Raw genomic sequence first — 27,135 nt, 5'->3', positions numbered from 1 at the left:
GTCCTTTTCCTAAGCTGCTTCGGTCTTGTATTGTTTTAAAGATTTATTCCCTCACCTACCGTGTCCTGTCTGTGTCGTTCCGTGCCCCCCCCCCCCCTGGTTATCTGCTGTATTGCTGTATCCATCCATTCGCTGTGTGTTCCTCTGTCTCTGCTTGTATTCTCATTAGGCGGCTCCTGGAACTGATCCTGGGACCTTCCAGAGTGGGAGAGAAGCGATTCACTCTCCTGCGCCACCTCAATTCCTGTTCTGCTACACCTTATTTTCTCTCTGTCTCTTGTTGCATCATCTTGCTGTGCCAGCTCTCTGCGTCGGCCGGCACTCCTGCACGGGGCGATATTCCCGCGTGGGCCAGCTTGCTGTGTGGGCCAGCTTGCCCTCATAAGGAGGCCCTGGGCATTGAACCCTGGACCGTCTATATGAGAGACGGGAGTCCAGGTGGTTGAGCCACATCAGTCTCCCTGCTTTCAGTCTTGAAACCAGTTGCACAGCACTTTTATTTGTTCAAACTGCCTTTGCCTAAGCTCACTTGTCCTTCCGCAACAAGCTGCAAAAAGGGCAAGCAGAACTGACTCCAACTGACCATCGAGGGGTCCGGTGACCTGGTCAAAGGTCCTCTGCTGGGAATGCAGGCTTGGGGGTTCTAATGAGATTCAGAGAAAGGAAACATTGGAGGCAGAAAAAAGACAGCCCCCAATTTCTCGTCTCAAAATATTTTATTTTGCTTTGAAAAGGCTCCATTCCCGGCTCCCCCCACCACGTCACTTCAGCCCACCAGCAGCGACACTCACTCGCACACACGCGCAGCAAGCTAATGGGCTAGTCCCTCTCTGCCCTCTCCAGCCAGGAGGGAGAGCGCTCCTCCTTGCCCCCCCCCCCATCTCCTCAAAGGTAAAGGAGAGAGGACCCTGCTGGAACGCCCACTCCCAGGGGAGGACAGAGCCCCATTCGCTCCAACACATCACATGCACTTAGAAAAATAAAACCAAGTGGTGTTCTGACATCCCCAACTCCATTAAGACAGCAATATCCACCTGGAAGTCGTCTTTGCCATTTCCTAGAAAAATTTATTGCACTAAATTAACAGATGTTAAAGGCGCTCTTGGGTGGGGCTTTGCAGTGAAAACCAGGGGCCCCTCAGCCCTGTATTACAAGGAGCACAGCTCCCAGGGCCCAGGTGGGAGGTCAGCACAAGGGGCCTTCCCCCCCTGCCTCCCACCCCTGCCGCCCTGCTTTGGGCCCGAGGACCGAGGAGCTGCCTGCCCAGGCCACAGCAGCCCCTCTCAGCAGGGTGATGCTTACCCAGAGTTAAGGTTCACTGCCAAGTGTCTTCCCCAACCTCAGGCAAACCCCTTCCCTCAGCCCAGGTTACGCTACCCGGGCTCTCTGTAAGGCTGCTGCCTGTCTGCAAAGTGTGCTGTAGATAAAGGTCTTTTATTTAGACAGATAAATATACACCTGGATATACATTTATTAATGCATATCCTTGCAACATTCTAGCTCATTCATGATTTGTCTGTTCTGAGGTTGCAATGAGGCTGCCAGGAAGCTGAAGACAGGCCGTGTAGGAAGTAGATGGCACTTCCTAGCCCACCTCCAACCACGGAAAGCCATTAAGTCAGCTTAATGGAAGATGTCAAAAATCTGAGCACAGGAACCTCAGTCCTTATCAAGCCCAAGACAGAATGGGTCCAGGAGGGAATCAAGTGTCCTCTCCCCTCTGGGATGGAAACTGAGCAGGCACCAACTCTTTCCTGCTCAAGGACTTGACTCTTGGGCCAGGGAAGGAGACAAGCTTACCTGAGCACTCCTTTTCCCCAAAACGTCAGCCACTGCAGACATCTCCTTCCTGTCCTTGCCAGGCTCCTGGCTCAAGGGGCTCTCTAAGAGAGTCCAGCAGCCACAGTCTTTCCAAGTCAGCACTCTGAGAAGGAACCACCCACCGCCTGGGCAGAAAAGGGGAGGGGGACACCGAACAGGCAGAAGATGGGACAGAGAGGGAGACATCAGGCTGTCCTCCCTCCCACTGGGGTCGGAACATGGACACCATCCACAGATTTAAGTGTCCACCTTAAAAAAATAAACAAACTGAGAAGCACACACCATACACTTTCTGGCCAAAGAAAACGAAGAGCTTTTAAGCATGAGGCTCTTCCACCACCAACAAAATGAGAGCTCTGCCCTCCAGAGGAGCTGCCAGGCCAGAGGGAGAGTGCCCAGGTGGGCAAGCTGCCCAGGGCAGGACACTGACATGCTGGATGCAACTGCCCTGTCTGTGGTTACAATAGAGAGAAGTGTGTACATGGTTTTAATAAGCCACATAGTAAAAGTCAGGGTCTGGGAGCGGGGTGGGATCAGGGACCCCGGTCAAGTCCCCGAGAGAGACAGGCCCCTGGGGTGCAGTCCTCGGCCCGTGGGGTGCATCCTCGGCCCGTGGATGGCTCCCCCTGGTCTTAACATCTGTGTTTATAAAAAGTCTTTAGAGGTCAGCCAGGCCTCTGAGCCAGCACTTTAAATAAAGCCAGTGGTAAGTGTGCCAGTGCACCCACTGCCTCCAACTCCTCTTCACCACAGGCTGCCTGCCCTGAGCAGATACACCCACCTTGAGGGTGCCCCACTGACCAAAAAGGGAAGAAGGTTCCATGAATTTCCTCCAAGAATCTTCTGGGCAGAGAAAGAGGTCGAGTCTGGCCAGACATGAGAAAGAAGTGGCCGAGACGCAGAGGAAGCCAGCGCTGCGAGAAGCTCTCTGCACCATGGCTGGACTTGTATGGGGGACCACGTCTCCTGGGACCAATGCTGGTGGTCCCCTAAGAGCTGTGCTGCGACCTCAACAACTCTACTCAGCTGCCCTGCTGGCACAGGTAGAGAGACTCTGAAGCAAGAAGTGAGCAGCCCTTGTCTACCTTCAGGGAGATGGATTCTGTCCTGGCCACATCAGTGAGCAGAGCAAGAAAAATACAGGCGCTTCTCACGAAAGCCTGCCCAGCTCCTGTGCCCACAGTGTTGGTGGACTGTGGAGGCAAACACCATGTGGAAGCTGTATCCTGGGTTCCAGGAAGTTAAAGCTTCCAAGATAAGGGGAGTTTTCCTTTCAGTCCAAAGTCAGATTGGCTACTGGGTTAAAAGAAACAGCAGGCCCAGAGGCCCAGCCTGGTGGGAAAACAAGAGACTCCGGTGGCCTCACCAGGGACCTGGAGAGAGGAAATCAGCAGGCCTTGCTCTGCATGGCTCCCCAGAGCTCAGAGACCAGGGGCCAGGAGACTCCTGTCCACGACAGGTGAAATGCAGAATCATCAGCACTTCCTCCAGCTTCCAGACCTTAGGCCTCAAAGCCACAAGTGAAAACAACGATTGGGTGTGCTTCTGCTGCAGGCCCCAGACCCCAAGCCCTTCCCAGGCTATGTAGCAAACCCGCTCCTGAAGCCTGCCACCTTACAGACTGGTGTCTTTCTGCTTCCAAGGAAGATGAGCAATGGACATCTGTCTCAACAGCTTTCTGGGGAGGGTGAGGTGAATGACAGACACACCCCACCTGGAAACGCACCCCGCCACCTGAGAAGACGCAAGAGCCATGATGGTCAGGACACATTCTGCAGAGGCAGCCCTGGCTGGAGGAGGAGGAGAGCCGAGGAAAGCCTGAGCGTCCTTTGAAAGGAGAGATCTGGCTCCAGAGGTCCCCTTCTGAGTCAAGTGGGACATCCAAGAAGAGGAACTCAGGCTGGTCCACCGTCTCCATGGATTCTCCGCATTCTCTGCCAGTGAGGAGGCTGCCCCCAGGGAGGTCCCACGTGCTCTGGCTGTGTTATAATGAAGCTTAGACGTGAACGCTCCTGGAGCAGGTGTGTCGCCATTGGCCGATGACGGTCATTAGTCTCCACACATATGTGGGGTTTCAAGGAGCCCCCAGGCAGAGGTCTGAGGTGCAGGCAGCGCCCCTCCCAGGCAGGGGGCACGGGTTACAAGGGCCCGTACTTGGTCTCATACTTGGATACGATGGTCTTGCACTTGCCCACTTCCTTGCGCAGCTCGGCCACCTCCGTCCGCAGGGCTGTGTTCTCTTTCTCCAGGAAGGCTGCCCGGATGGTGATCTGGTTCTCCTTTAGGCGCCGGGCATCCCGCGACCGTTTGGCTGCAACGTTGTTTTTCTTGCGTCTTGTCCAGTACTTCTCATCCTGCAGGGAAGTGTCCTCTGTAGGTCTTGCATCTTTCCCCATGAGGGGCCCCCAAGTCCCCCTCCCACCCCTCCCCCAGCAATCCCCCACATCCCCTCTGAACTCATCTGATGTGGTCAGAACTGAAGCTGGGACCCTGAGGAGGAGCCGGCATGTACCAAGGCACACAGGGGCGTGGCCCTTGCCCTGGGGAGGTGGGGTGAGAATCAAAGCCCTTGGGTGGGACCCTTGGTGGAGGGAGGGAAACCCCATTTCCTGGGAGCCTGCTGTGAGGTGCTGGGCATGCCATGCTGTCTACCTGGCCCCCTCAGGTGTGTTGGTACCAGGAAAGGGCCTGGACTCTAATCAGTCCCAAGTTTAAATCTTGGCTCTCACACTTACAAGCCATGGAACCATGTTGAGTTCCTTAACCTCACAATGTCTGGGGTCCCCTTATCTTTACAAAGGGGATAATCAGAGTAATTACGTCCTTGGGTTGTTTGAGAACTAAATGATTTAATTTATATAAAATGCTTGCAACAATGCCCACTCTACAGTAAGTGCCATATAAATGTCTTCCATAATCACAGCTATTATTAAAGTCTTGGGAACATCCTGAGAGGCGATATGGGTATTCCCATTTTACAAATGAGGAAACTGAGGCAAGGTCATAGGTGGCAAGGAGGGATTTGAACCCAGGACTGTCTGACTTTAGTGCTTGAATAAAAAGTTCTTCCCTGTGAATAAAATGATGTAACCGCTTCCCCCTCCCGCCATGCTCCTCCAGAACCCTCAGCTTCAGAGCTGCTTGCTCCTCCCTGGGGACGACCACACACAAGCCATCTTTTGTCCTTCAAAATGAGGACTTGTTCAATCCCAGTTCCTGTGGACCAGTGAGCTCTCCCATCTGATGGCTGGGCTGAAGCCAGCACAGCAGAAGCACCAGCACAGCTGGTGGCCCCGGCAAGGAACAAGAAAAACCCCACCTGACTCCCTTTGTTTCTTACAAACTGATGCAGGATTTGGCTGCATGCACTGAACGCGCGTCTTTCTAAATGGTGTCCACAAGGAGGGAAGGTCCTCCAGATAAAATCAAACGAGAGGACAGACAGCCCCCAGGCTCTCGGGCAAGCCTTGCATCTTTGCCCATAAAGGAGACCAGGTTACCTTCTGCTCATCGGGGACAAAGACCTTCTTGGCCTTTTTGATCATGGGCTGGGGCTTCAGGTCCTCCTCCGCAAACTTGTGCTTCCGAGGGTTGAAGAGCTCCCCGCCTGGCACGCTGGAGAGGACCAGGTCGGCAGGGTCAGGGTTGAAGTTCACGTCCACCTCCACACAGCTGGGATCGATAGGACTGGGTGTCTCCCTCTCCTTTTCCAGGGAGGATTCTGAAAGACACGGAAGGCAGATGGTCTTGAAACAGCCCACAAGACAAAGGAGACCCACAAGGGAGACTCAATTTGCTTGATTCTCAAGGCCACACAAACCGCAGCCACTTAGAGGGAAGGAAAACAGCAGCACTGACCCCCAAGCCAAACTGGCACACAAGATCCACTCAATGCGAACATGGAAAGAATTCTTTTCTCTCCTGTAGGAGCAGAATGCTCAAAAGGGAACAGAAAACCTCAAAAAAAGACAAGATCTTCAATTGTCCTCCCGCAAATGTTAAACAAAACACTAAATCATTATACCCCCTTAACTTACTGTGGTTTCAAGTTCTCAAGTAATGAGAAACAGTTGAATCTTTCTATGAACTCTGATGGGTTAGGGACCCAGATGAATGAGCAAAATGGCTTCCATTTTTGAGTACCTGAACAATCAGTCACTGTGCTAATTTAGTCTCAGGACAACTGTGAAAGGGAGATGGGTGTTAACCCTGTTTTACAGATGAGGAGACTAAGGCTCAGATGATGAAATGGCTTTCCCAGGCTCACTCACAATGATGGCAAGTGACTGAACTAAAATTTGAATCCAGGTCTAGCTGACTCTGAATCTTCCCCACCCCACCTGGCTGCCATCCTTGAAGGAGCATTGGATTAAAGCCACGTTCAGCATTCCAAGATGTGAGAGACAAAGAGTTATTTAAAAACAAACACACACCTTTGGCTTACTTAGCCAATGTTACTGATGAGAGTACACAAAATAATTATTCAGTCAACAGATATTTATTGAACACCTACTATATGCAAGGTACTGTGCTGGTGAAGATAAAGCAGTGAACAAAACAAAAAATGTAAAAAGTTTCTGTCTTCATGGATGTTATTCCAGTGGGGAAGACTGACATGAAAAAAAATAAAATTAGTGGAGTGGGTGTAGCTCAGTGGTTGTGCACATACTTCACATGTAAAAGTCCTGGGTTCATTCCCCAGTACCTCCTAAAAGATTAAACAAATGTTTACATTAAAACTGTCAGATACCATGTGCATATGTGGAGGAAGAACATTACAGAAAGAGTGAGCATCAAGTGCCAAGTCCCAGAGGTAGGTATGTTCAAGGAACAGCCAGGCAGTTATGTTTCCATGAACAAGAGGGGAGCAGTGGAAGGGGTGTAAACAAATAACGTAGGGTCTTTAATCATAATAAAGCAGTGGTTCTCAACAGATAACTGTTTTGCCTTGCAAGGGACATCTGCCCATGTCAGGACTGGAGGGGGTGCTACTGGCATCTAGTGGGTGAGTGCTGCTAAACATTTCACAATTCACAGCCCCTTCCCTCCCCCAACAAAAAATTATCTGATTTAAATTGTCAATAATGTTGCTGATTTGGACTTTTTCTGGTGATGGGAAGCTACCAGTAGGTTCTGAGCAGAGGTGGGACATGATCAGGCTTAGGCTTTAATGGCATGGTGAACATAAGCTTGTTGTGTCTTCTTAGTGGGGGTTTGTTTCAAAGAGATCTGAGTGTCAGAGAAGGGCATGACACTCTCTGATAGGGGCCAATGTGGGAACTGAAGGGACGGGGGGCTGCCAAGCCCATCCCTACAAGGTGAACAGCCTCCTCAGGGAAAAGCTGCTTCAAGTGCAATCATCTGGGTGCCCTTTGGCAGTAAAACAAGCAAAGATGAGGCTAAGTTTCAGGAATAGGACAAGAGAAAGTCCAGGAACAAAAGGGGACAATTTATATAGAGTGCATTAAAAAGAGGCTTGGGGGAAGCGGATTTGGCTCAATGGATAGAGCGTCCACCTACCACATGGGAGGTCCAAGCTTCAAATCCAGGGCCTCCTGACCCGTGTGATGAGCTGGCTCACAAGCAGTGCTGATGTGTGCAAGGAGTGCTGTGCTATGCAGGAGTGTCCCCCACATAGGGGAGCCCCACATGCAAGGAGTGTGCCCCGTAAGGAGAGCCGCCCAGTGCAAAAAAACTGCAGCCTACCCAGGAGTGGTGCTGCACACACCAAGAGCTGACACAGCAAGATGACACAACAAAAAGAGACACAGATTCCTGGTGCCGCAGAGAAGAATACAAGCAGGCACAGAAGAACACACAACGAATGGAGAGAGAGAGAGCAGACGGGGCAGGGGGAGGGGAAGGGGTGGGAAGGGGAAAGAAATAAATCTTAAAAAAAATAAAGTGTATAAAACATATATATATATATATAAAAATAAAATTACTCTGCAAGAGAAGGAAGGAGTGGGGGAGGGAAAGCTAATAGATCTGTTGATAATTAGCCTAAACATTCTTTTCTGAGATCCCCCATTACAAAGGATGTAAAAATTAAACTCCAAGGTTGACAACTAGAACTCCCATCCTCTACTGGTGGGGGTATAAACCAACAGCCACCTGTGCCCCATTTGGCAGCATCTACAAAAGCTGGCTATAGGCACAGTCAATGATCCAGCTCTTCTACCTCCAGATAAATGCCCAACAGAACTGCCCACAAATGTTTATGGCAGTCCTCCTCAAAACAGGCCCAAATGAGGAACACCCCCACATGTCCACTGAGGGGAAAATGGACAAACGGTGGTTATGTTCATACAATGGAATACTATGCAGCGAAGAACATGAATAAACTACTGCTACAAGATGGAGTTCAGTGCCATGTCAGTTGGCCCTACTTTGGAGTTTGTGTTTCTGTGTGATGGAGCTGGACTCAGATGTGATCTTTGTCCACAAGCCTCTCCTGTTACTTTTACTGGATCTGTAGTTAGTGCCGGGGTTTAGTGTATACCCAGGGGACCTGAATCTCTGGACTGACGTGTGATAGCCAGGCCCTGAGCCTCAACAGACTTGCAACTCCTACAAGTTGCAAGTCTTGTTGGACTTAACCCACTCAGCTAACATGGAGATGAAGAAGGTCAACCACCATACCAGGGAGCCAAGAGTGTCTACAACTGAAAGCAGGTGAATTGCATCCAGCATCCATGTGGAATCTAAGCCCCCTCTTGATATAGATGTGGAGTGGACACAACCATTCTAAGGTCCATAGGAAGGAGGAATAGAGTATGGATTAGAGTGGACTTACTGATATTCTGTTCATGAACTATTGTGATTAGTAATAGAAGAAAATGTGGCATTGGTGTGGATAAAGTGGCCATGGTGACTGCTGGGGGTAGGGAGTGGGAGGAAGAGATATGATGTGGGGGCATTTTTGGGGGTTGGAGTTGTCCTGGGTGGTGCTGCAGGGACAGTTATTGGACATTGTATGTCCTCCGATGGCCCACTGGGTGGACTGTGGGAGAGTGTGGGCTATGGTGTGGACCATTGACCATGAGGTACAGCAGTGCTCAGAGATGTATTCACCAAGTGCAATGAATGTCTCATGATGATGGAGGAGGTTGTTGTTATGGGGGGAGGAGTGGGGTGAGGGGGGTGGGGGGTATATGGGAACCTCATATTTTTTGAGTGTAACATTAAAAAAATAAAGACAAAAAAAATTAAAAAAAAATAAACTACCGCTACAGTCAACAGCATGGATGATTCTCACAAATTTGAGTGAGAGAAGCCAGCCACCAAAGAATACACATTATGTATTTTTTATAGAAGGAACTGAAAACCCAAGAGGAGGAATTCTACTTTGATTTCTACCCTGTGTACAATTCCTCAATATAAATCTTACTTCACCTGTACTGTGATATTTTCTGTCAAGACAGTATGCCATAGGTATATTCTCTAGAGATTCTGATGCCCACATAACTTACAGATATAGTATAAAGCTAGCTAGAGAAAGCTATACATGTAAGAAACAACATTAAAAATAATTTATAGGGGGCGGCGGACTTGGCCCAGTGGTTAGGGCGTCCGTCTACCACATGGGAGGTCCGCAGTTCAAACCCCGGGCCTCCTTGACCCGTGTGGAGCTGGCCATGTGCAGTGCTGATGCGCGCAAGGAGTGCCGAGCCACGCAGGGGTGTCCCCCGCGTAGGGGAGCCCCACTCGCAAGGAGTGCACCCCATAAGGAGAGCCGCCCAGCGCAAAAGAAAGTGCAGCCTGCCCAGGAATGGCGCCGTGCACACAGAGAGCTGACACAAGATGATGCAACAAAAAGAAATACAGATTCCCGTGCCGCTGACAACAGAAGCGGACAAAGAAAAAACACGCAGTGAATAGACACAGAGAACAGACAACTGGGGGGGGGGAAGGGAGAGAAATAAATAAAATCTTTAAAAAATAAATAAAAATAAAAATAATTTATAACAGTTAAAAATGAAAAAGAAGCCAAAATATACAATTCTCTTCATAGAGAGCTCAACTATGAATAAAACTGATCTTGGGAGATGGAAGTAAGTGACAACCTTAGAGGAGTGACAGGGCGGGGTCACTGGGGGCTTGTGGGAGGCCAGCAGTGCTCTAGCTCCTGCTTTGGTAGCTATGAGGGTGGGTGCACTTTGTGAAGGCCCATTGAACTACATAGTTAAGACAGGTCATAGTTAACTAAGACGAACTACATAAGTACTTTTTTGTACTTCAACTAAGAAGGTTTATTTAAAAACAAAATCAAAGGCAGATGCCACCTAGGTGCTCTGAGGTACAAGGTGGGGGCTCCATGCCAGCTCCTCCCCCTACCCACATGTGGAATCAGCCTTCTAGGGCAACTGAGCCCTAGAGAAATAAGCTGCCTTCAAATGAGAATTCTACCAGAATCAGCTGAAGCCTCTCAATCTGTCAGTGTTCAGAAAAACCAACCAAGGACAAGGGCAGAGGAACAGGTGAAACGGCACTCTAGGGATACAGTCAGAAAAATCCAGCAGGTGGAAAACTGTACAACAAATGATTTGGTTCCTTCAACAAATAAAATGTGAAGAAAAAAAGAGGAAAGGGGAGCCTATACATTACAAGAGATGTATGAGAATTATCAACCAAATGTAATGTATAGGCCTTGTTTAGATGCTGCGTCAAACCAACTATACAACAGAAACATTCAGGAGACAACCATGAAAATTTAGGTGCTAATGGGTTTACTGTCAAGTTTGGAAGAAAAATGAGTATTTTTTTTAGGTTTTTAAATAAAGAACCCTTATATTTTAGATACATATTGAAATATTTATGGATGGATTGGTATAGTGTTCAGGCTTTGATAGAGAACAATCTGGTGGAGCAATGGGAGGGGAACAGAAAACAAGAGTGGTGATGAGGGAAGCGGACTTGGCCCAGTGGTTAGGGCATCCGTCTACCACATGGGAGGTGCGTGGTTCAAACCCTGGGCCTCCTTGACCCGTGTGGAGCAGGCCCATGCGCAGTGCTGATGCGCGCAAGGAGTGCCCTGCCACACAGGGGTGTCCCCTGCGTAGGGGAGCCCTGCACACAAGGAGTGCACCCCATAAGGAGAGCCGCCCAGCGTGAAAGAAAGTTCAGCCTGCCCAGGAATGGCGCCGCACACACGGAGAGCTGACACAAGATGACACAACAAAAAGAAACACAGATTCCCGTGCTGCTGACAACAGAAGTGGACAAAGAAGATGATGCAGCAAATAGACACAGAGACAGACAACCAGGGCGGGGATGGGAAGGGGAGAGAAATAAATAAGTAAATAAATCTAAAAAAAAAAAAAAAAGAAGAGTGGTGATGAGTTGAAGCTGGCCCATGGCTACCTGGAAGTACATTATAGTATTCTCTTACTTCTGAATTTGGGAATTTTTTCACAATAAAGTTAAAAAAAAAAGAAATAGGCACAAGCATTCCTGGGTGTTCCACACCGTCCTCGGGGTCCTTCCCAGTAGCCAGCGGCCTGTCTGCCTCTGAGCCTGTAGAAAGCTTTGCAGAGCCCCCTTTGGTAGGTTCATGTCCAAGGGATATGAAAATCAACCAACCAACCGACCCTCAGAGGTAAGAGAAAAAGCAGCAGATGAAGGAAGACCCTGAGGATGGTGCTCATCCTGGCCAGACTGCGGGAATGCCTTCTTCACATCGGGGCCTGCGTAGTACTGGCCTACAGTGTCAGGCATCCTGGGTTCAAGTGCTGCCTCTATGACCTACCAGCTATGTGACCTTGGACAAGTTAACTTCTCTGTGCCTCAATTTCCTCACTAAAAAATGGGAATAATAGTACCAATCTTTTTGGGAGATGAAGAATTTTCTTATTTGTCTGTTTTTTGTTATTATTATTGAAATAATGAAAATGCTCTAATAATGACTGAAGTGATGAATGCACAACCATGTGATTATACCAAATACCACTGTCTGTACAGGGTTTTTTTTTTATTTCTCTCCCCTCCTCCCCCAGTTGTCTGCTCTCTGTCCATTCACTGTGTTTTCTTCTGTGACCGCTTCTATCCTTATCAGCAGCACTGGGAATCTGTGTTTCTTTTCGTTGCGTCATCTTGCTGTGTCAGCTCTCCGTGTGTGCGGCACCATTCTTGGGCAGGCTACACTTTCTTTCATGCTGGGCGGCTCTCCTTACAGGGCGCACTCCTTGCATGTGGGGTTCCCCTACGTGGGGGACACCCCTGCATGCCAGGGCACTCCTTGTGTGCATCAGCACTGCATGTGGGCCAGCTCCACACGGGTCAAGGAGGCCTGGGGTTTGAACTGCAGACCTCCCATGTGGTAGGCAGATGCCCTATCCATTGGGCCAAGTCTGCTTCCCTATTTGTACACTTCGGATGAACTGTACACTATATTAATATGTACCAATAAAATTGATTTGTGTAAAAAAAACAACTAAAAAAAAAAGTACCAATTTTGTAAGTAAGGTTCTTGTGAAGACTCCATGTTAGTGCTTGCACAAAGTTAAGTGCTAAATAAATCTTACTTGCTATTATTATTATTGTTGTTGCCTGAGATTTCTACTAATCTGCACAAAGTGCATGTGGGAGTAAAGAGCAGCCTCAAGGAAACACAGAATGAGATTTCTACGCCGCAAAGCCTCAGATGGGATGGGTCCCACCCTACTGACTCCCTGCAGCACACCAACCCAGAGAGAGGCTTTGACTGCCGCTCTTGTGGCTACTATTTCATCTACAGTGTCAGGGGACTGTGCTGAAGGGTGGGCAGCAGCCAGTTTCTGCACAGGGCAAGCCCACTGGACCTCCCCTGGGAGAAGGAGCTCCCTGGGTGTGTGGATAAAAGCAAACCTCGGTGGGAAGCCAGACTCCCCTGGGTGAATACTAGCAGGTGGCCCTGCCCGTCACTAACCTGTGCTGGACACGGTTTCGGAGAGCTGAAAGACAGTGGAGGAGGACGGTGGCGATGCGGTGGAGGAGCTGGCCGACTCCTTCCCTTCCAGCTCGGCCACAGGCAACAGCAGATTCTGGGCCAGGTGGGTGGGGCTGGCAGGGATGCCGTTCTCCAGCAGGAACTCGTCCAGGTCCATGTATTCCAGGTGGAAAGACTCACCATCATATGGGATGGTCTTGTCCCAGATGGGTGGCATCAGGGAGGCTGAGACAGCCATGGTGCTGGCCGCCGCGGCCTCGTCCTCCTCCAGTTTTTCCTTCCCCTTTTCTTTATCTGCAGATACAAAATCCATGATGAGATACCACACCAGAAGGTAACTCAATCCCAAGAAGTGAGCAGTGAGCTGCACAGGGCTGGCCCATCCTGCTAGGGGTCCTCCTTCCATCCCATGCATTTTAAGAACTCACTCTGTTCTGCCCTTATCACCTGGTGCTTGAACCAGGCCCGGCTAGTCTCCTGGAAAGGTGGCATCATGCCTTCACCCATGCCTGGGATTACCTGACGGCACACCATGGACTCTGAGGTCTGAGACAGTCCCCGCCCCAGGGCTAATTCAGAAGGGGCTGTGGGATTAGTATCTGCAAAAGCAAGGGTACAAGGAAGGAAATGGAGTTTCTGACCCTTCCTGATATCAACAGGGAAAGGGTTGAGATTCTTAGGCCAAGAATTTTTGTCTTTTTCCCCGTCTCCTCCAGTAATACTTCTCCATAGCAACCTGCCTAGAGCTTGAATCCTAGCTCTGCCACCCACTTCCTGTGTGCTGTGTGACCTTAGCCAAGTTATTCAACCTCTCTGAGTTTCTGAGCCTCAGTGTCCCCCATTGTGAATAAGGATAAAGCTGTCTCTTCTGTGAAGAGGAGAGAGCATTTCAAAGTGCCTCAGAGAGTGCCTGGTACTGGTAGGCATCTGGTACTACTGGGCATTCGCTGAGACAGGGGCCATGCTTGTTCCTTTCTAGATCTTGGGACCAGCACAGGGCCAGGACCAGCAGAACGTGGGAAAATGTGTATCTTGCAGGAATGAAGGCTGGACTTGCAGATTTCCTTCAGGTTGCTTAACTAGAGAGAGCTTGGAGCTGTCTTTTCAGAACCTTTCCTTCCAGTAACCATCTCTAGAGACCTCTATCCCTGAATCAGCAGAAAAGACTGTAGGCAGGAATTCTGAGAGGAAGGAGGGGAGAAGCTGAAGAAAGACTGCTCTCATTCAAAGCATAACTCAACAATGAGTGGGATCCCACCTAACTATCTCAGTCAAAAAGTCACACAAGTGGATACAGAAGAAAGCAATTAAGAAAGAAAGTCAAGAAATAAATAGGTTGGAAGGAAATCCAAGTGACAGGGAGACTAATCAGGAGAGTGGGAGATAAAATCATGCCAAGTTTATAATGAGTTTTCAAAATTGAGGGAGACAACTTTGAACTCTGGATTCTGAAGTGAAAAGGAGAAATCAAATATGATTACAATGCAAATAAACTGGTCACACATAGACCTCTATATCACAGCCAAAAAAAAGCAACCTGTTGGTCCAACAAAAATGGGCACACCCAGTGAGTTAAGAAGGTAGAAGTCTGACAAACAGAACTTGGCAATGGCTTAATATAAATTAACCTGAATTCCTGCAATTCCTTTCGGTACCAGGTTTTGGATGGAAACCAAGTGGGAGGTAAGAGAGCCAAGCCTTGATGGGCAGGTAGGCCAGCTGGCCTTCCTGTCCTCCTTCCCTGAGGTCTTTGACTCTACATTCTGTTCAAAACTGACTGTGACCCAGTTTAGGTGGGGTCACTTGGGATCAAAGGAGGTAGGAGAAAAGCAGCTATACTGAAGGACAAGCAACAATTAGCCCCCCGGTTTTGCCTGGCCTAAGCAAATAAGGGTACTTTAAACCAGAGTTTCTTGGTAAAGTGGAGCTTTAGGTTCTAAGGGGTGATAAAGGGCAGTGGTTGTCAGCGTGATACAGCTGAAAGAGCACCCTTCTGAGTGTTGTAAGGCCTAGTTGTGGACCCTGGGGAAGCATCCTCACCTTCTGAGCCTCAGCTTTTCTCATCTGGGAAGTGGGGGTAATGCCCTAAAGATAGTTGTGGAAGACTAAATGAAATCAGATGCAGAATACAGGGGAGGGTTATCTTATGGATGTTATCAGCTGGTCATCTTGACCAGAACCTGCCAGGTGTGTACACCTGGGCGCATGGCCTACCTCAGCCCCAGATGTGAAACAAACCATCACCTCAAAGACAAACTAAAGGATTTGTGCACATGAGGTCCAGAAACAGAATGAGAGAGCCTGGCCTCACCTGATGTGTCAAAGCTATTTATAACCCAACAGTGACAGCCACGGGGATGGGAGGCTCAGAATACTCCCAGGATTGGAAGAGAAATGGCATTTTTAAAGAGAAAACCAGTTCCCCAGGAGAGGCAATTCAGAGGCTTATCCCATCCCAAATCCCTGGACCACACTCATGGTCCTTGGAAATTCAAAGGTCTCAGAATGAAGCATACCTTAATGTACCCCAAACTCCACAATAGGCGGCACTCCTACTGCTCCCTGAACCTCACATCCCCAGGCCAAGAAACAAGGCCAAACCTGCTTTCCACGTGTGCCCTGGGGATTTTTGTGGCCTAGGAAATAAGATAAAGTGGCTCACCCGACCAGTGTGACCCCAAAGTCTACTAGGGGCAGCCCCAAACAACCTGGGGAAGGGCCTCAGGGGCTTCATTCTGCCACCCTCATCCCTGTACCACCCTCCCCCACTCCACCCCTCAGAGTAGCCCTGAGACACATTTCCAGAAAATGTCCAGCGTGTACCTTGTAGCTGGGGAGGCTCACATACGGGAATGAAGACTCGGCCCTCCTCACAGACAGGGGGGCTACCCATATACAAAGACAATCCACCTCAGTACACAAGCGCTTCTCAAACTTCAGCGGACTTTGGAATCACGGGGGAGGGGATGAGAGGGGCGTGGGGTGCTGGTTAAAATGCTGACTCTTGTCCCAGGAACCCAGTCAGAAGGGTGGGGCCCAGGGACCAGCATCCCCCCCCCCCCCAAACCGGCAACCCAAGTGATTCTGATGCAGGCATTCCCGGAGAAGGCGCCCTGGAACGTCAGGTAACTAGTTGCCTGGGACCTCCCACCAGCGCGGGTCACCTCTACAGGTCGCGCCCCCTCCGAGCGACCCTTCCCCGCTAACCTCCATCAAACCCATCCGCTCTCCCCCAGACCTCTTCCAAGCCCCTCGCCTCGCCCTCAGGCCCCTTCTTATCCCTGCCCACCCCCGGCCCGGGCCTCCTCGGCTGGACCACTTCAGCCCGACTTCCGACCTCCCAGCCCCGCCCCCGCGAGGCCCCGCCCCCGCAGAAGCCCCGCCCCCAGGCACGAGCGGACACCCCCCCCCCCACACACACACACCCCAGTCCCTCACCGAGGCGCGCCTCGCGCGGGGGGTTTTCCATCAGCTTCTTCAGGACCAGCGGGAAGGAGCCCGGCAGGCCCCTATCCCCAGCTGCGCGCCCCGGTCCCGGGCCTGGTCCGGCCTGCGACTCCACAGGCGGCTTCTTCCCGCCGCCCGCGTCGGACATCGTGCCCCGCGCTCCGCTTGCGCGCCTCGCCTCCCCCGCCCGCCCCCCGAGATGGGCCGGAGCCGCGCGACCCGCCGCAGCTGCCGACGCGGGCGGCTACTGCGCAGGCGCCCAGCGGCACCCCCGCCTCCCTCCATCCACGCCCCGCCTGCGGACCGGCTCTGAGGCATTAATTATTCATGAGGCGAGGCCGGCGTCCCCGAGTCGTGGCTTTGGATTGGCCCCTCTTGGAAGAGGGGCGGGCACGGCCTTCGGGGCCGTGATTGGTTGGGCAGCCGGGGGTTAAGCGAGACACGTGCGCGGCCAGGTGAGGAGAGACACCGAGACCCCGCCCCGCCCGCCAGTGTCACCTGATTGGCGGCGGCTGGAGTGTGTGTCATAGGCCTTCCTGGGCGGTAGCCCCTTCCCCTTTACGAGCAGTTTCGCCTTCGCCGTCCTCTTCATCACCCCCGCTCCCTCCTAGACAACCGCAGCCTGTTTACTTTCCCTGTCAGGCCAACCTCGCGGCCTTCGGGCGCGCAGCTCAGGGGCGGCGGGATTGAGCGCGCGCAGGCCGGACGGGGAACCAATCAGACAGCCGCCCGGGCTGCGGGCCGGCCCCCCGTGGGTCACGTGGAGCCGCAGCAGAGTGGAGTCGCGGGGGGGGGGGCTCAGAGGGGAAGGAGAGCGAGCAGCCAATGGGGGGCGGGGGAGGGGCCCGGCTCCAGCACGAGGCGCTGCACGTGCGGGCCTGAGGCGGGGAAGGCAGGGGCGGGCTTTTCTGTTCCGGGGACTCTGCCCCGAGACCGGGGACAGGGATGCCAAGGCCGGCCCGTTCCCCTCCTCCCTCGCGCCCCTGGGGTTGGCTGAGGGCAGGGCCGCCGCGGCCGGGCCCGCTTGGCGGTCGCGGGACGCGGGTGTCGGGCTGCACGCTGATCTCGGGGTTCTGGTGCACGCGTGGCGGCCAGATAAACAGCAGCGTGGAAGGAGCGTTCTCAAGGCCCCGGGGAGGCGGGAGAGGGCCCTGCCCTGACCCAGGGCTCGGGTACACGCTTCGGCCCCCCCACTGACCAGCTTGTGACCTTGGGAAAGTCCAGTTGTTACCCTGGAGCCTGTTGCCTCATCCCTAAGGGGGCGGAGTTAGGTTATCTCTAAATCCTCAACAGCTCTGAAATTCTGTTCTTTCGGTCTTTCCCTTCCTTGAACTAAAACAAACAAACAAAAATTACACTGATACCAATTACACATTTTGTAGGCGAGAACCGCTCTCTCTCTCAAAATGCAAACAACTCCCTGGGGGTTCCTTAGAAAACCTGTAAAAATGTAAGGCAAAATGTGAAAGGGTACACAAAAGGGAGGACATCTAGGAAGCTGCGCCTATCCTACTCTTAAATCCAAACAATGCTAGACTTTCCCTCAAACTCTCGGAGGGCAGGGACTTTGCCTTGTTTATCTCGTGTCCCTGCAGTGGCTCATCGCCCTCTGGTGGGAGGAGCTGAGGGACTGGTGGAATGGCCGCCTTTGGTTCCTGGGGTAGATGTCTCGAGGCCAACACCCAGCTAGCTGAAAACTGTCCAGCTGATGCAGTCGAATTTTGCTGGGAATTTAGGAGGAAAAAGAAGTTGGGTAGCTGAGCTGCTCGGGAAAGCAAGAGGTTGGAAGAGACTAGGCGTTAGGTGCCCAGTGATGGAGTCTGACTCCGAAATTCAAGTTCTGCCTGTGACACTAATTAGACTGCACTCCCTCAGTGACTGATACCTCTGGCCAATGGCTTCAGCTCTCCAGGCCTCCTTTTCCTTATGTATCTAATGGGGATAGGGCAGGATCTACCTTATGATGCTTCCAGGAGGGTGCAGGAGCCAATGCATGTGAAAGCACCATGGCAAACCTGCAACGAAGAGAAGCTTTCATAATTTCAATAGAACTGTGAGGGGTGCAATTCCATAGGTGTAGCCATTATCCCCAAAGCTAGCACAGTGCCTCCCTAGAGCACTCTCAATTTAGGGGGAACTTTAAATTGTGTACAGAAAACCTGCTGTGTTGCAAAATTGTGTTCATGTGAATTCTGTATATGGTTAAACTAAGGAATCTTTACAAGCCTATCTAAAGGGTTTTAGAAAAAATTTTCAAAGGACATTCTAGGGAAATTAAGATAATTTATGAAGGCTTTTAAAACGTGGCGAGTTTGGCCGTGGAAAGACTTGCCGAATTAGAGTTAAATGTATATGTATATTATTGAAAAATGAAATAAAATTTCACAGTATCAGAGCACAATTCATGACAACGTAACAGTGGAAAGTTAGGAGATTTGATTAAGACAAAGGTGGAATATATTAAAAGGACATCAAGATTTTTGTTTTCTCCCCCTCATTCTATTAATGTGGTGTATTACACTGATCGATTTTCTTACATTGAGCCACCCTTGCATTCCTGGGATAAATCCCACTTGGTCATGATGTATAATCCTCTCAATGTGCTGTTGGATTGGATTTGCCAATATTTTGTTGAGGAGTTTGACATGTATCTTCATAAGGGAAATCAGCCTGTAATTTCCTTTTCTTGTAATGTTTTTATCTGGCTGTGGTATCAGGGCAATGCTGGCCTTGTAGAATGAGTTAGGAAGTGTTCTAGATTTCTTTTTAAAGCTACAGTTACCCAAAAGGGGTAATGCCTACTCCACCCATCACCCAGCCTGAGCAGCTAACCTAACAGGCATGTGGTGCCAGGGGATGTGTTGAAGTTGGTTAGGGCTTTAAACTTTGGTTTTAATTCTGTTCTCTGTTCATGTACACTCCCCAGAAAGGGTGGTAGTCATGTTCCCCCCACCCCCCATAACCAAAGGGTAAATGGTGTGTTAGAAGTACTGCAGGACCATCACAAACCTGCTCTCTCGTGCTTAATTGCATACTATTGCCGATGTCATAGTCGAGAACGCCAAAGCCATTCTCCAGCTGACCTGATGAGAGCCCCAGAGCTCGTCCCAGGTCTCCCATCAGCCAAGTGGGAATAAGAGAGTGACCCTGCCCCTTTGCTGAGTGGAGGAATAAACTCCACAAGGAGCAGTTCGCTAATTGCCATAGAGGTTGTGAGTCCTACAAAGAAATAAACTCCACAAAAAGAACAAGTCATAACGTGGTTTTGACTTTAAAGGTATGAAGTGGTACCTTGGTATTCTTCAGTAATAGGTTTTCAGTGAAGCGACTTCTTGAGAGAAGCATGGGTCCTGGGGCAGGGGTGTCTGTGTGGGTTGGGAGGCAGGCCTGGGTGCAGCTCCCTTCAGCCACTGACCTGCCAGTGACCTTAGGCAAACCACTTATGTCTAAGTGTCAGTCATTCCCCTCTTGGAAACTGAGATGAGAGCGCTCACTCCACACAGGGTTGTGCGGATTATCTGCGACAAGCGATGCCAAGCGCCCACCTAGCAAGGAGCAGGTTGCATGCAGGCTGTGCTGGGGCAGGCTGTGGGCCTGAGGGTGGGCTCGTGAGTCTAAGCCAGAGCAGAGACAGACTGTGAAATGTCCATGTTCCAGGGCTGGGATGGCTTAAAATTCTTTTCTTTAATGGTCCAGAAATCCGCTAGCCAACCCAAGTTAAGGACTGAACCCAACTGCACACATGCAGAACAAGTGTCTCTCATTGTGCTCTCATGCCATTTTGGTTTGTGATTACTTAAACTTGTAGCTCGGAGAGCCAAAACTCCAGGAGGGTGCTTGTGGCCAGCTACCCCATAATGATCTCTTTGGCCATCTATTCAGCACTTGGTAGGACGGTACCCCTTGGTCTTCTGACTTACTGAAAAAGGGGCTGTGAGCCTAGTGTGTGTAAGAGCAGGACGACGACAAGGCTTTCAAAGAGTGCTAACAAAGCCCGGTTGTCTGTGTCTCTCACCAATACAAAATGCAGGAGAGCGCAGTGCTTTGTTCAGGGGACTAAGTCAGTAAATATTTGTTGGTGGTACTGGTGGGAGGGTTCACACAACCCCTCAGAGCCAAGTTACACACACGGAGGCTTGGGAACATTAACCAACAGCCTCTGTGCTTGAGACACAACTGAACCTGGAGTAACAAACATGAGCCGTCCCGAAGGCAGGGCCCCCAGCGCTAGCCTTGCCAGCAGGGGCCTCCTCTCTAGCCCGCATACTTGGTCTCAGTGCATTCCCAGGGAAAAGTGGAGGGTGGAGGCTCTATGAAATCTTGCCCATCTCTTCAGGCCTCTCAGGAGTGCTAGTTTCCTGCTTGACTTATATTTTGTCCACTCGCAGGGTTCAGGTTACAGACTGAGAGCTGCCCCGTACGTGCCATTTCCAGAGAGGTGTCCTTACCTCCAGCCTCCACCGTGTCCCAACAGCCACCGCCTGACAGCCACATTTCTCTAGTCAAAGTCATGTTGGTGGTGCAGTGGGAGGAGCCGACCATCCAGGTCTGATTTCTGCTTCTACTACTTCCTGTGTGACCTTGGGCAAGTTACGTGACCTCTCTGTGCCTCGGTGTCAGAAGTAAAGGTATCAGTTCTGGTACAGTGCTGGGACCAGCACTTGGCACGATTAAAATGAACTCTTAGTATTATTACTCCCTATTGGATTATTCTGGTGAGACCTGGTTCCTCCTCACCTGCCCCTTCCCCAAGAACAGTGGGGGTAGGCAGGGCCTCACAGGCAGGGAGAGGACAGCCTCACCCTTCGGTGTGGCCTTAGGTCCCTGCAGCTTTCACCTTGCTGATCTCTCCAGCCTCTCCTCTTCCCTCCCTCCTGCTCTCCTCCTGCAGCCCCAGTGGCCTTTTACTCCTCAAACACCCTCAGTCTTCCCTGCCTCAGGGCCTTTGCAGGTGCTGTTCCCTCAGCCCAAAAGCAATTCCCTTGTCTGTCTCTTTGCACTAGACACAGATGCCAGGCGAGCAGGGACTGTGCCCTGCGTATGGCGTGCCCCCCACAGGCAGAGCCAACTCTCAGGAAGCCAGTGTCGACCTCCTGGGTGACTGAAGGTGGAAACCTCGTGGAGGGACGAGCCTGGAGATGGGCGGGGCTGGGTAGGAACCCTCTGGCAACTGTGTGGCCTTTCCGGGTCTGCTCTCCTCCTCCACCGAAGAGATACTCGTGCTTCCCTCGCAAGGCCGTCTCCTAGAGCGTCGCGGAAGCACTGCACAGTTCCCGGCTGGTGCTTGAGAAGCAGCGGTGTGGACTCCGCTCCGGTCCTTTAGCCACCGGGGCAGGCCTGAGAAAGTGCGAGGCACTGAGAGATGGGCAGTCCTGGGAACTGTCATCAGTTTTTGGCACTTGGTGAGAATGAGCTTTTCTCACATTTCTCTGACCATGGCGTTGGGGGGAGAGGTAACCAAGAGGCTCTGGGTTTCTAAAGCTGGAGGCAACGAAAGAGAGGCCGGGACCTTGCAACGGCCCTGAGGGTGGGCAGTTTGAGTTCATTTTCTCGCCAGAACAACAGGGGAGATACAAATTGAGAAGTTGCAGTGGGAATTACAGGAGCTAACATGTCCAGTGCATAAAGGACCCTGCCTTCCTCTTCCCTGAGCGCAAACTTCGCAGGTTCAGTTTCGCTCTGGCTCCCCCAGGCTGGGAGAGGAGGAGCCCCGTGAGTCACTGAGGCCCAGCTCAGGACAGCCCCATCTGCACTGAGTCCCTCCGCGCAGCCCACTGAGGGGAAAGGCTGGGCCCCCTCCTGTTTGTAACCCTGTCTCTGCCCCAGGCCCCCAAGGTCCTGCTGGCTGCTGCACAGGCCTCACTCTGGCCAGCTTGTCTGGGCTGTCCTGTTTGGAACAGGGCTAGTGGCACCATGCCCCTAGGAGCCTTGGTGCACGTTTCCAAGGAGACAGCCCTGTGTGTGCACACACACATGTACACACAAACTTGTGATATCTCGGTTCTGTCAAGGAGAAGGAGGAAGAAGGGAATGGGGTTCAGGTGGTAAATGAGGTATAGTTGGAGGGAGCGTAATGCCTGACCAAGCTGCTCTTTGCCTTCCATAGAGAAAACAGTGTGGCACTTCACAGTTTGCAAACGCTTCACATGAAATAACTCATTTAATCCACAGGTATTCTCTTACCCCTTTTTACAGATGAGAGCTGCAGAGAGGGAGCGGCATGGCAAGGAGACATGACCAGTGAGCGGCAGGCTTGGGATTCACTCCCTGTCAACAACTCTAAACCCTGTGCTGTCTCCAAAATGGGCTCCAAAGTGACTCTGGGTTAGGGGCACCCCCAGGTGGGGAGCCTGCCAGCCCAGCTGAAAGCTCAACCCATGAGGGTGTTTACCTGCTACCCAGCTTCCAGAAAAGGAGGCCTGAGTGGCCTGGCAGGCAGAAGGAGGAGGGTAGGCAGCCCCTGAGCGCAGCAAGGCCCCGCGGGGTGAGGGAGGGGTGGGGGTGAGGAGCTGAGGTGCTGTGCAGAAGTGGGGCCTCCCCAGAAGCTGGAGGAGAAAGGAGTGAGAGATGGGGTCGGAGTGAACAGTCTGGAACAGAGCCAGCTCTTGGAAGAGGCTCCTCAGGAGAAAGGGCAGAAGCAGAGGCAGGAAGAGTTGCCCTTAGGGTCCCGGGCCCAGAAACACAGAGGGGAAACTGAGTCAGGACTGGCGGGACAAGCTCACCCTTTGGCTGGCACAGTGAGGTTGGGCAAGCTGGTGGGCCGGGGTGAGGGGCAGCTGGGGGGCCATTATAACCAAGGGAGGCTCTGGCCTGGTCAGCCTTGTTAGGAACCAGAAAGAGGCAGAGAAGGCTGCACAGCCTGGGCCAGAGGGCGGGGGCATCAAGAGGGCCAGGGCCCCAAGGTCAGGTCTACGGGATCGTCTTTGAACTAGAAACTAAGAGCATGCAGGGAGATCCGAGGCTCATGGGGCCACACCTGGAGTGTCCTACACCCGGCACAGCTGTGCTCTGAAACTCCCTCACACTGGAGCCAAGATAGGCTGTGCACTTGACCTAACTGGGCTGAAGCACAGTCATCGGGCTGGAGAGAGAAGAGAAAGTGGAAGAGTTTGTAAACAAGTCCTGGGCCTCCCAAAGAGAAACCCACCCCCTGCCCTCCCAGTGTCGGGGGGAAAGGGCCGGGGATCCTGAGGGCACCACTGTCTACTCAGGGGCAACCGACCACCTCTCGTTTTCTCCCGTGAGGTACAAAGTCAGAGTAGGAAATGGGGAGAGAAGCTGCTTCAACAAGATTTTGTAAGCACGAGCTCCATGACTGCACCATGCAGGAAATGCTGGTTCCGGCGGTACGTGTGCCCTTTTCACCCAGCATTCTGCTTTCCAGGTAGCTTTTTTTTTTTTTAATAAAGGTTTGGAAAACCAAGAAGCTTCAGAAAAGTGGTAACTGCAGGTGGCTGGGGAAGCAGTTACGTGAATAGGGTCTTGGTGGGGTGCTCTTCCCACCTTCCTGTCGTCTACCCAGGTGGCTGCAGGTGTCTGTCTGTCCTGCGGGACCCCCTGCCTCTGACCAGCAGGAGACGCCACGCCCCTCTGACCCAGCCAGCCGCCGGTCAGCTAATCCACAGCCCATGACCTTGGACAAGCCCCTAAGCACCGGGCACCCGCTCTGCCATCCACAGGCTCTGCAGCCCAGCAGGAGTGCCAGTGGCCAGCAGCTGCTGCCACACTTCAGAGGCCTTGCTGTCCTCGTCCAAGTGGCCCCCAAGAGCCCTTCCCTGCTCAGCTGGAGGCTGGCTCTGCAGAGTACAGGCTCTGCACCCTCCCTGTGCACAGGCGGGGAGCTCCTGGGAAGCCCTGGGGGCAGGTGTCGGAGGGGCTGTGCCTACTCTGGGTGCTGGGACCCGAGGGAGCCCCCCACCTCTAGCTTTTGGACAGCCTTCAGCTTCACCCACCCACAGGGCCGTCCAGCTGGGGTCTCATCTGTAGGGATGACTTGAAGAGGGGCTTCTCCAGCTGAGCAGCTGGGGCACAGGAGCACCTTCTACGAAGCCACCTCGGAGGGTGGCCTGGACTGCCCAGCACTCAAAACCAAGAGGTGCCCTCGAGAGCCTGCACCCAAAGCTACGTGAGGGGCTCCCGGGGCCCTGCCCTGAGCTCTGAGAGCCACTCCTCCCTCAGGCAAAGTGGTTGCTGCAGAGCAGAGCCTGCTGTGCCCCTCATTGAACACAAACTGCCCCAGCCTGGCTCCCCATGGAGTGAGAGGGAGGGTGGGGGCTGCGCGGCCTGTCCTCAGGCGCCAAAGTCTGGGCAAGTGGGCTGCCAGTCCCTCAGAGGCGGGTCCTGCAGGACAACGCAATGCGGGATGAAAGGTGTCAGGTGCCAGCACAGCAGGATGAGGCAGAGGCTTGAGATCGGGTCCCGGAGGGGGCCCCCGGGGCTCCAGACTCCAGCGGCTGAGGGCAGCCGGGCGCCTTGGTGCGCTTGGCTTGGGCTCGGAGCAGTGAGGACCTGGAGCAGCGAGAGCCCCTGACAGCTGGGAACTGAACAGGTCTGGAAGAATATTCGCCAGGACGGGGTACAGGGAGCAGCCTGGTCCCCGACTCTCCGCAAAGCTAACCGTGGCCTGGGGTTGCCCCTGCAGGACCTGGGAGGCTCCTGGCGCGCAGGCCGCCTCCCGGTCCACGCCTCCTCCGCTCTCCCGCCGCCGTGTTTGCCTGCGGTTTCCTAGGAACGCGGCGCTCCGAGGCTGTGGTCCTGTTACATAACAGCCCTCCTCCCAGCCGGAGCGCAGCCCTCCAGCCAGCAGGCGCCCGAGCCCGCGCACCGAGAAGGGCCTCTTCCCCAGACAGCAGCAGCCCGTCCAAATGGCCAGTCCCCATCTCTGCCCTGCCCACCCCCCGCACGCACCCAGAGGAGGGAGCTTAGTAAGCAGTGAGCATCCAGCCAGAGCCTTTCTGCAGGGCCCTCAGGTCCAGCCCCCGGCCCAGGTAAGCGCGGCACCTGTCACTGGCCACAGGCCGACCACGGCTTCCCAGGCCCCATAGCCCCAGGGGCAGCCCCCGAGTTGGTGTGGCCCCCACAGCCTTCCCCCATCCCTCTCTGCACCCAGGCCTTCCTGCTGCTGGGGAAGGGGACAGCAACCAGCAGACCCCTGCCGGGCACCCTCCCTCACCTGGCCACACCTGCCCTGGCCCTAGGGCACTTGGGCAGCCAGGCAAGACCATCCACCCTGCTCCTCCTACCTGTCCCCTTCTCTGGCCAAGGCAGAGAGTGTTCCAGCAGAGACTTGAGGACCTCAGGCATGTCCATGGCAGGGGCCGCTCCGCTCCGGTCACAGCTGGACCAGCCCGGCAGGAGGTGCTTGCTCCCGGAGTTTGGAAGCAGCAGGAGAGGCAGCGGCTGGCTGGGGAGCTGCGGGCTCGAGACGGGCGGGGCGGGCGCCCGAGGCAGCCAATGGGCAGCCCCGGCCGCGGCCCGCCCGGCCACCCCCGGCTCGGCCCCCTGCCAGCCCCGGCCGCCGCCAGGCCTTCCCCTGCCTTCCCTGCCCGCGGCCAGGCCCGGCGCGCTGGCCCGGCGCCGGCGGCGGCACGTGGAGCGGCCGCGCCAATCTCTGGCGCTGGCAGCCGGCTGTTATCTAACTTTGCAAAGGGAAGTTCTCGCCCAGGCTGGCAGCCAGGACCGGGGCCTGCCAGGTGAGCTCCGCGAGCAGGCTCCGCGCCACAGCGAGCAAGCCCCGCACAACGCGGGCAGGAGGGCGGCCCGGTCTCCAAGCCGTCCTGGGCGGGGTCCAGAGACACCAGCAAGAAGGGGGGGCGCTCAGCACAGAGGATACCTCCAGGCACCTCTGTGGCCCCCGTGCACTCCTCCGCGAGCTCGCGAGCTCCCAGGGCGTTGGCATGTTTTGATGCCGAGGCGTGCATGCCATGCACACGTGCGCTGCAAGGCACATGGGTATCCAGGTGGTGTCATCAGGGCTTCAGACCATCTGCAGGGCCTGTGCTCCCCAGGAAAGCCTGAAGCCCGCAGCCTGGGGTGCTTTGCCCTTTCAGGGAGAGGGGAGAAGAGGCAGGTGCCTTGCTGGGAGGGCAGGCAGGGTAGGCAGCCCTGGGAGCAAGGCAGCTCGGCCGACCTGGCTCAGGCCTGCCTGGAGGAGGCATTACTTCACCCTTGTCCTGGTGACTGTTTACCCTCCCACCAGACACTGTCTGGCCTCTGTAGTCCCCAGGCCACTTGAACCCATGGGTGAAGCCAAGGTTCTCTACGCTGCCATCTTCCAAAGACCAACCTTAGAGACAAGCCAGCCTCAGCCCGGGCACGTCAGGTTCTTGACTCTGCCCCACCTGCTGAGGGACCCTGGACAAGCTGTGCAGCTCTTCCGGGTCTCAGTCCCAAAGCTCTTGCCGCCGTGGCCTCTGAGGTTCCTTTCAGCCCTAGCGATGGGTCTCCAAAACTCCAGGGCGGATGCAATAAGCATGACGTTCCCTGCACACTACCTGATTTTTATGCAGTCCTTTGCTGCTTTCTAAAATTCTATTTTGCACAGAATAAAAAATATTCCAGGTATCCCTCTGGCCTCTCCCTGTCATCCCCAGCTTTTCCTCTAAGTATCCTCCTTTCCTCCCTGAGAGCCCTCCTCAAATTATGATTTTGTTCCCCAAAATTAATTAAAAATTTTAATTTTGGAATACAAAAAAGTTATGCAGCTCAAAGCTCAAAGCCATTTATAAAGGTATACTTTAGAAGAAAGGTCATTTCTTCCCCTGCCCCTCATCCCATTCACCTTCCTCTTAACCATTTTTATTAGTTTCTTATTTCTTCTTCCAATGTTCCTTTTTACCGAACATAAGCATATAGATGCATAAAACTTTTAAAAGTTCATTTTATCTATTTTAAATTATGGTAAAACATACATAACACAAAAATCACTTCAGCCATTTTAA

The 27,135-nt window shown here is 53.0% G+C and overlaps 1 protein-coding gene across 3 annotated transcripts; it reads right to left on the bottom strand.

The window, feature by feature from the left end:
* Positions 1-697: 697 nt before the first annotated feature.
* Positions 698-25,701, bottom strand: TEF (TEF transcription factor, PAR bZIP family member). 3 transcript variants are annotated; one of them, XM_058309192.2, is made up of 4 exons: positions 25,438-25,701; positions 12,728-13,042; positions 5,322-5,542; positions 698-4,175 (listed from the first exon to the last, which is right to left on the bottom strand). In XM_058309192.2, the coding sequence occupies exons 1-4, from the start codon at positions 25,502-25,504 to the stop codon at positions 3,960-3,962; spliced, it is 819 nt and encodes a 272-aa protein (XP_058165175.1). In that variant the 5' UTR covers positions 25,505-25,701; the 3' UTR covers positions 698-3,959. The 3 variants fall into 3 exon arrangements, with proteins under 3 accessions (XP_058165175.1, XP_004484209.1, XP_004484207.1); XM_004484152.5 differs by lacking the exon at positions 25,438-25,701 and adding an exon at positions 16,694-16,948; XM_004484150.5 differs by lacking the exon at positions 25,438-25,701 and adding an exon at positions 16,187-16,462.
* Positions 25,702-27,135: the final 1,434 nt, after the last annotated feature.

This window comes from Dasypus novemcinctus, chromosome 12, assembly GCF_030445035.2.
Source record: "Dasypus novemcinctus isolate mDasNov1 chromosome 12, mDasNov1.1.hap2, whole genome shotgun sequence".
Classification (NCBI taxonomy): domain Eukaryota; kingdom Metazoa; phylum Chordata; class Mammalia; order Cingulata; family Dasypodidae; genus Dasypus; species Dasypus novemcinctus.
Note: the sequence above shows the minus strand (reverse complement) of the source record. Positions and strands in the feature narration are given on the sequence as shown.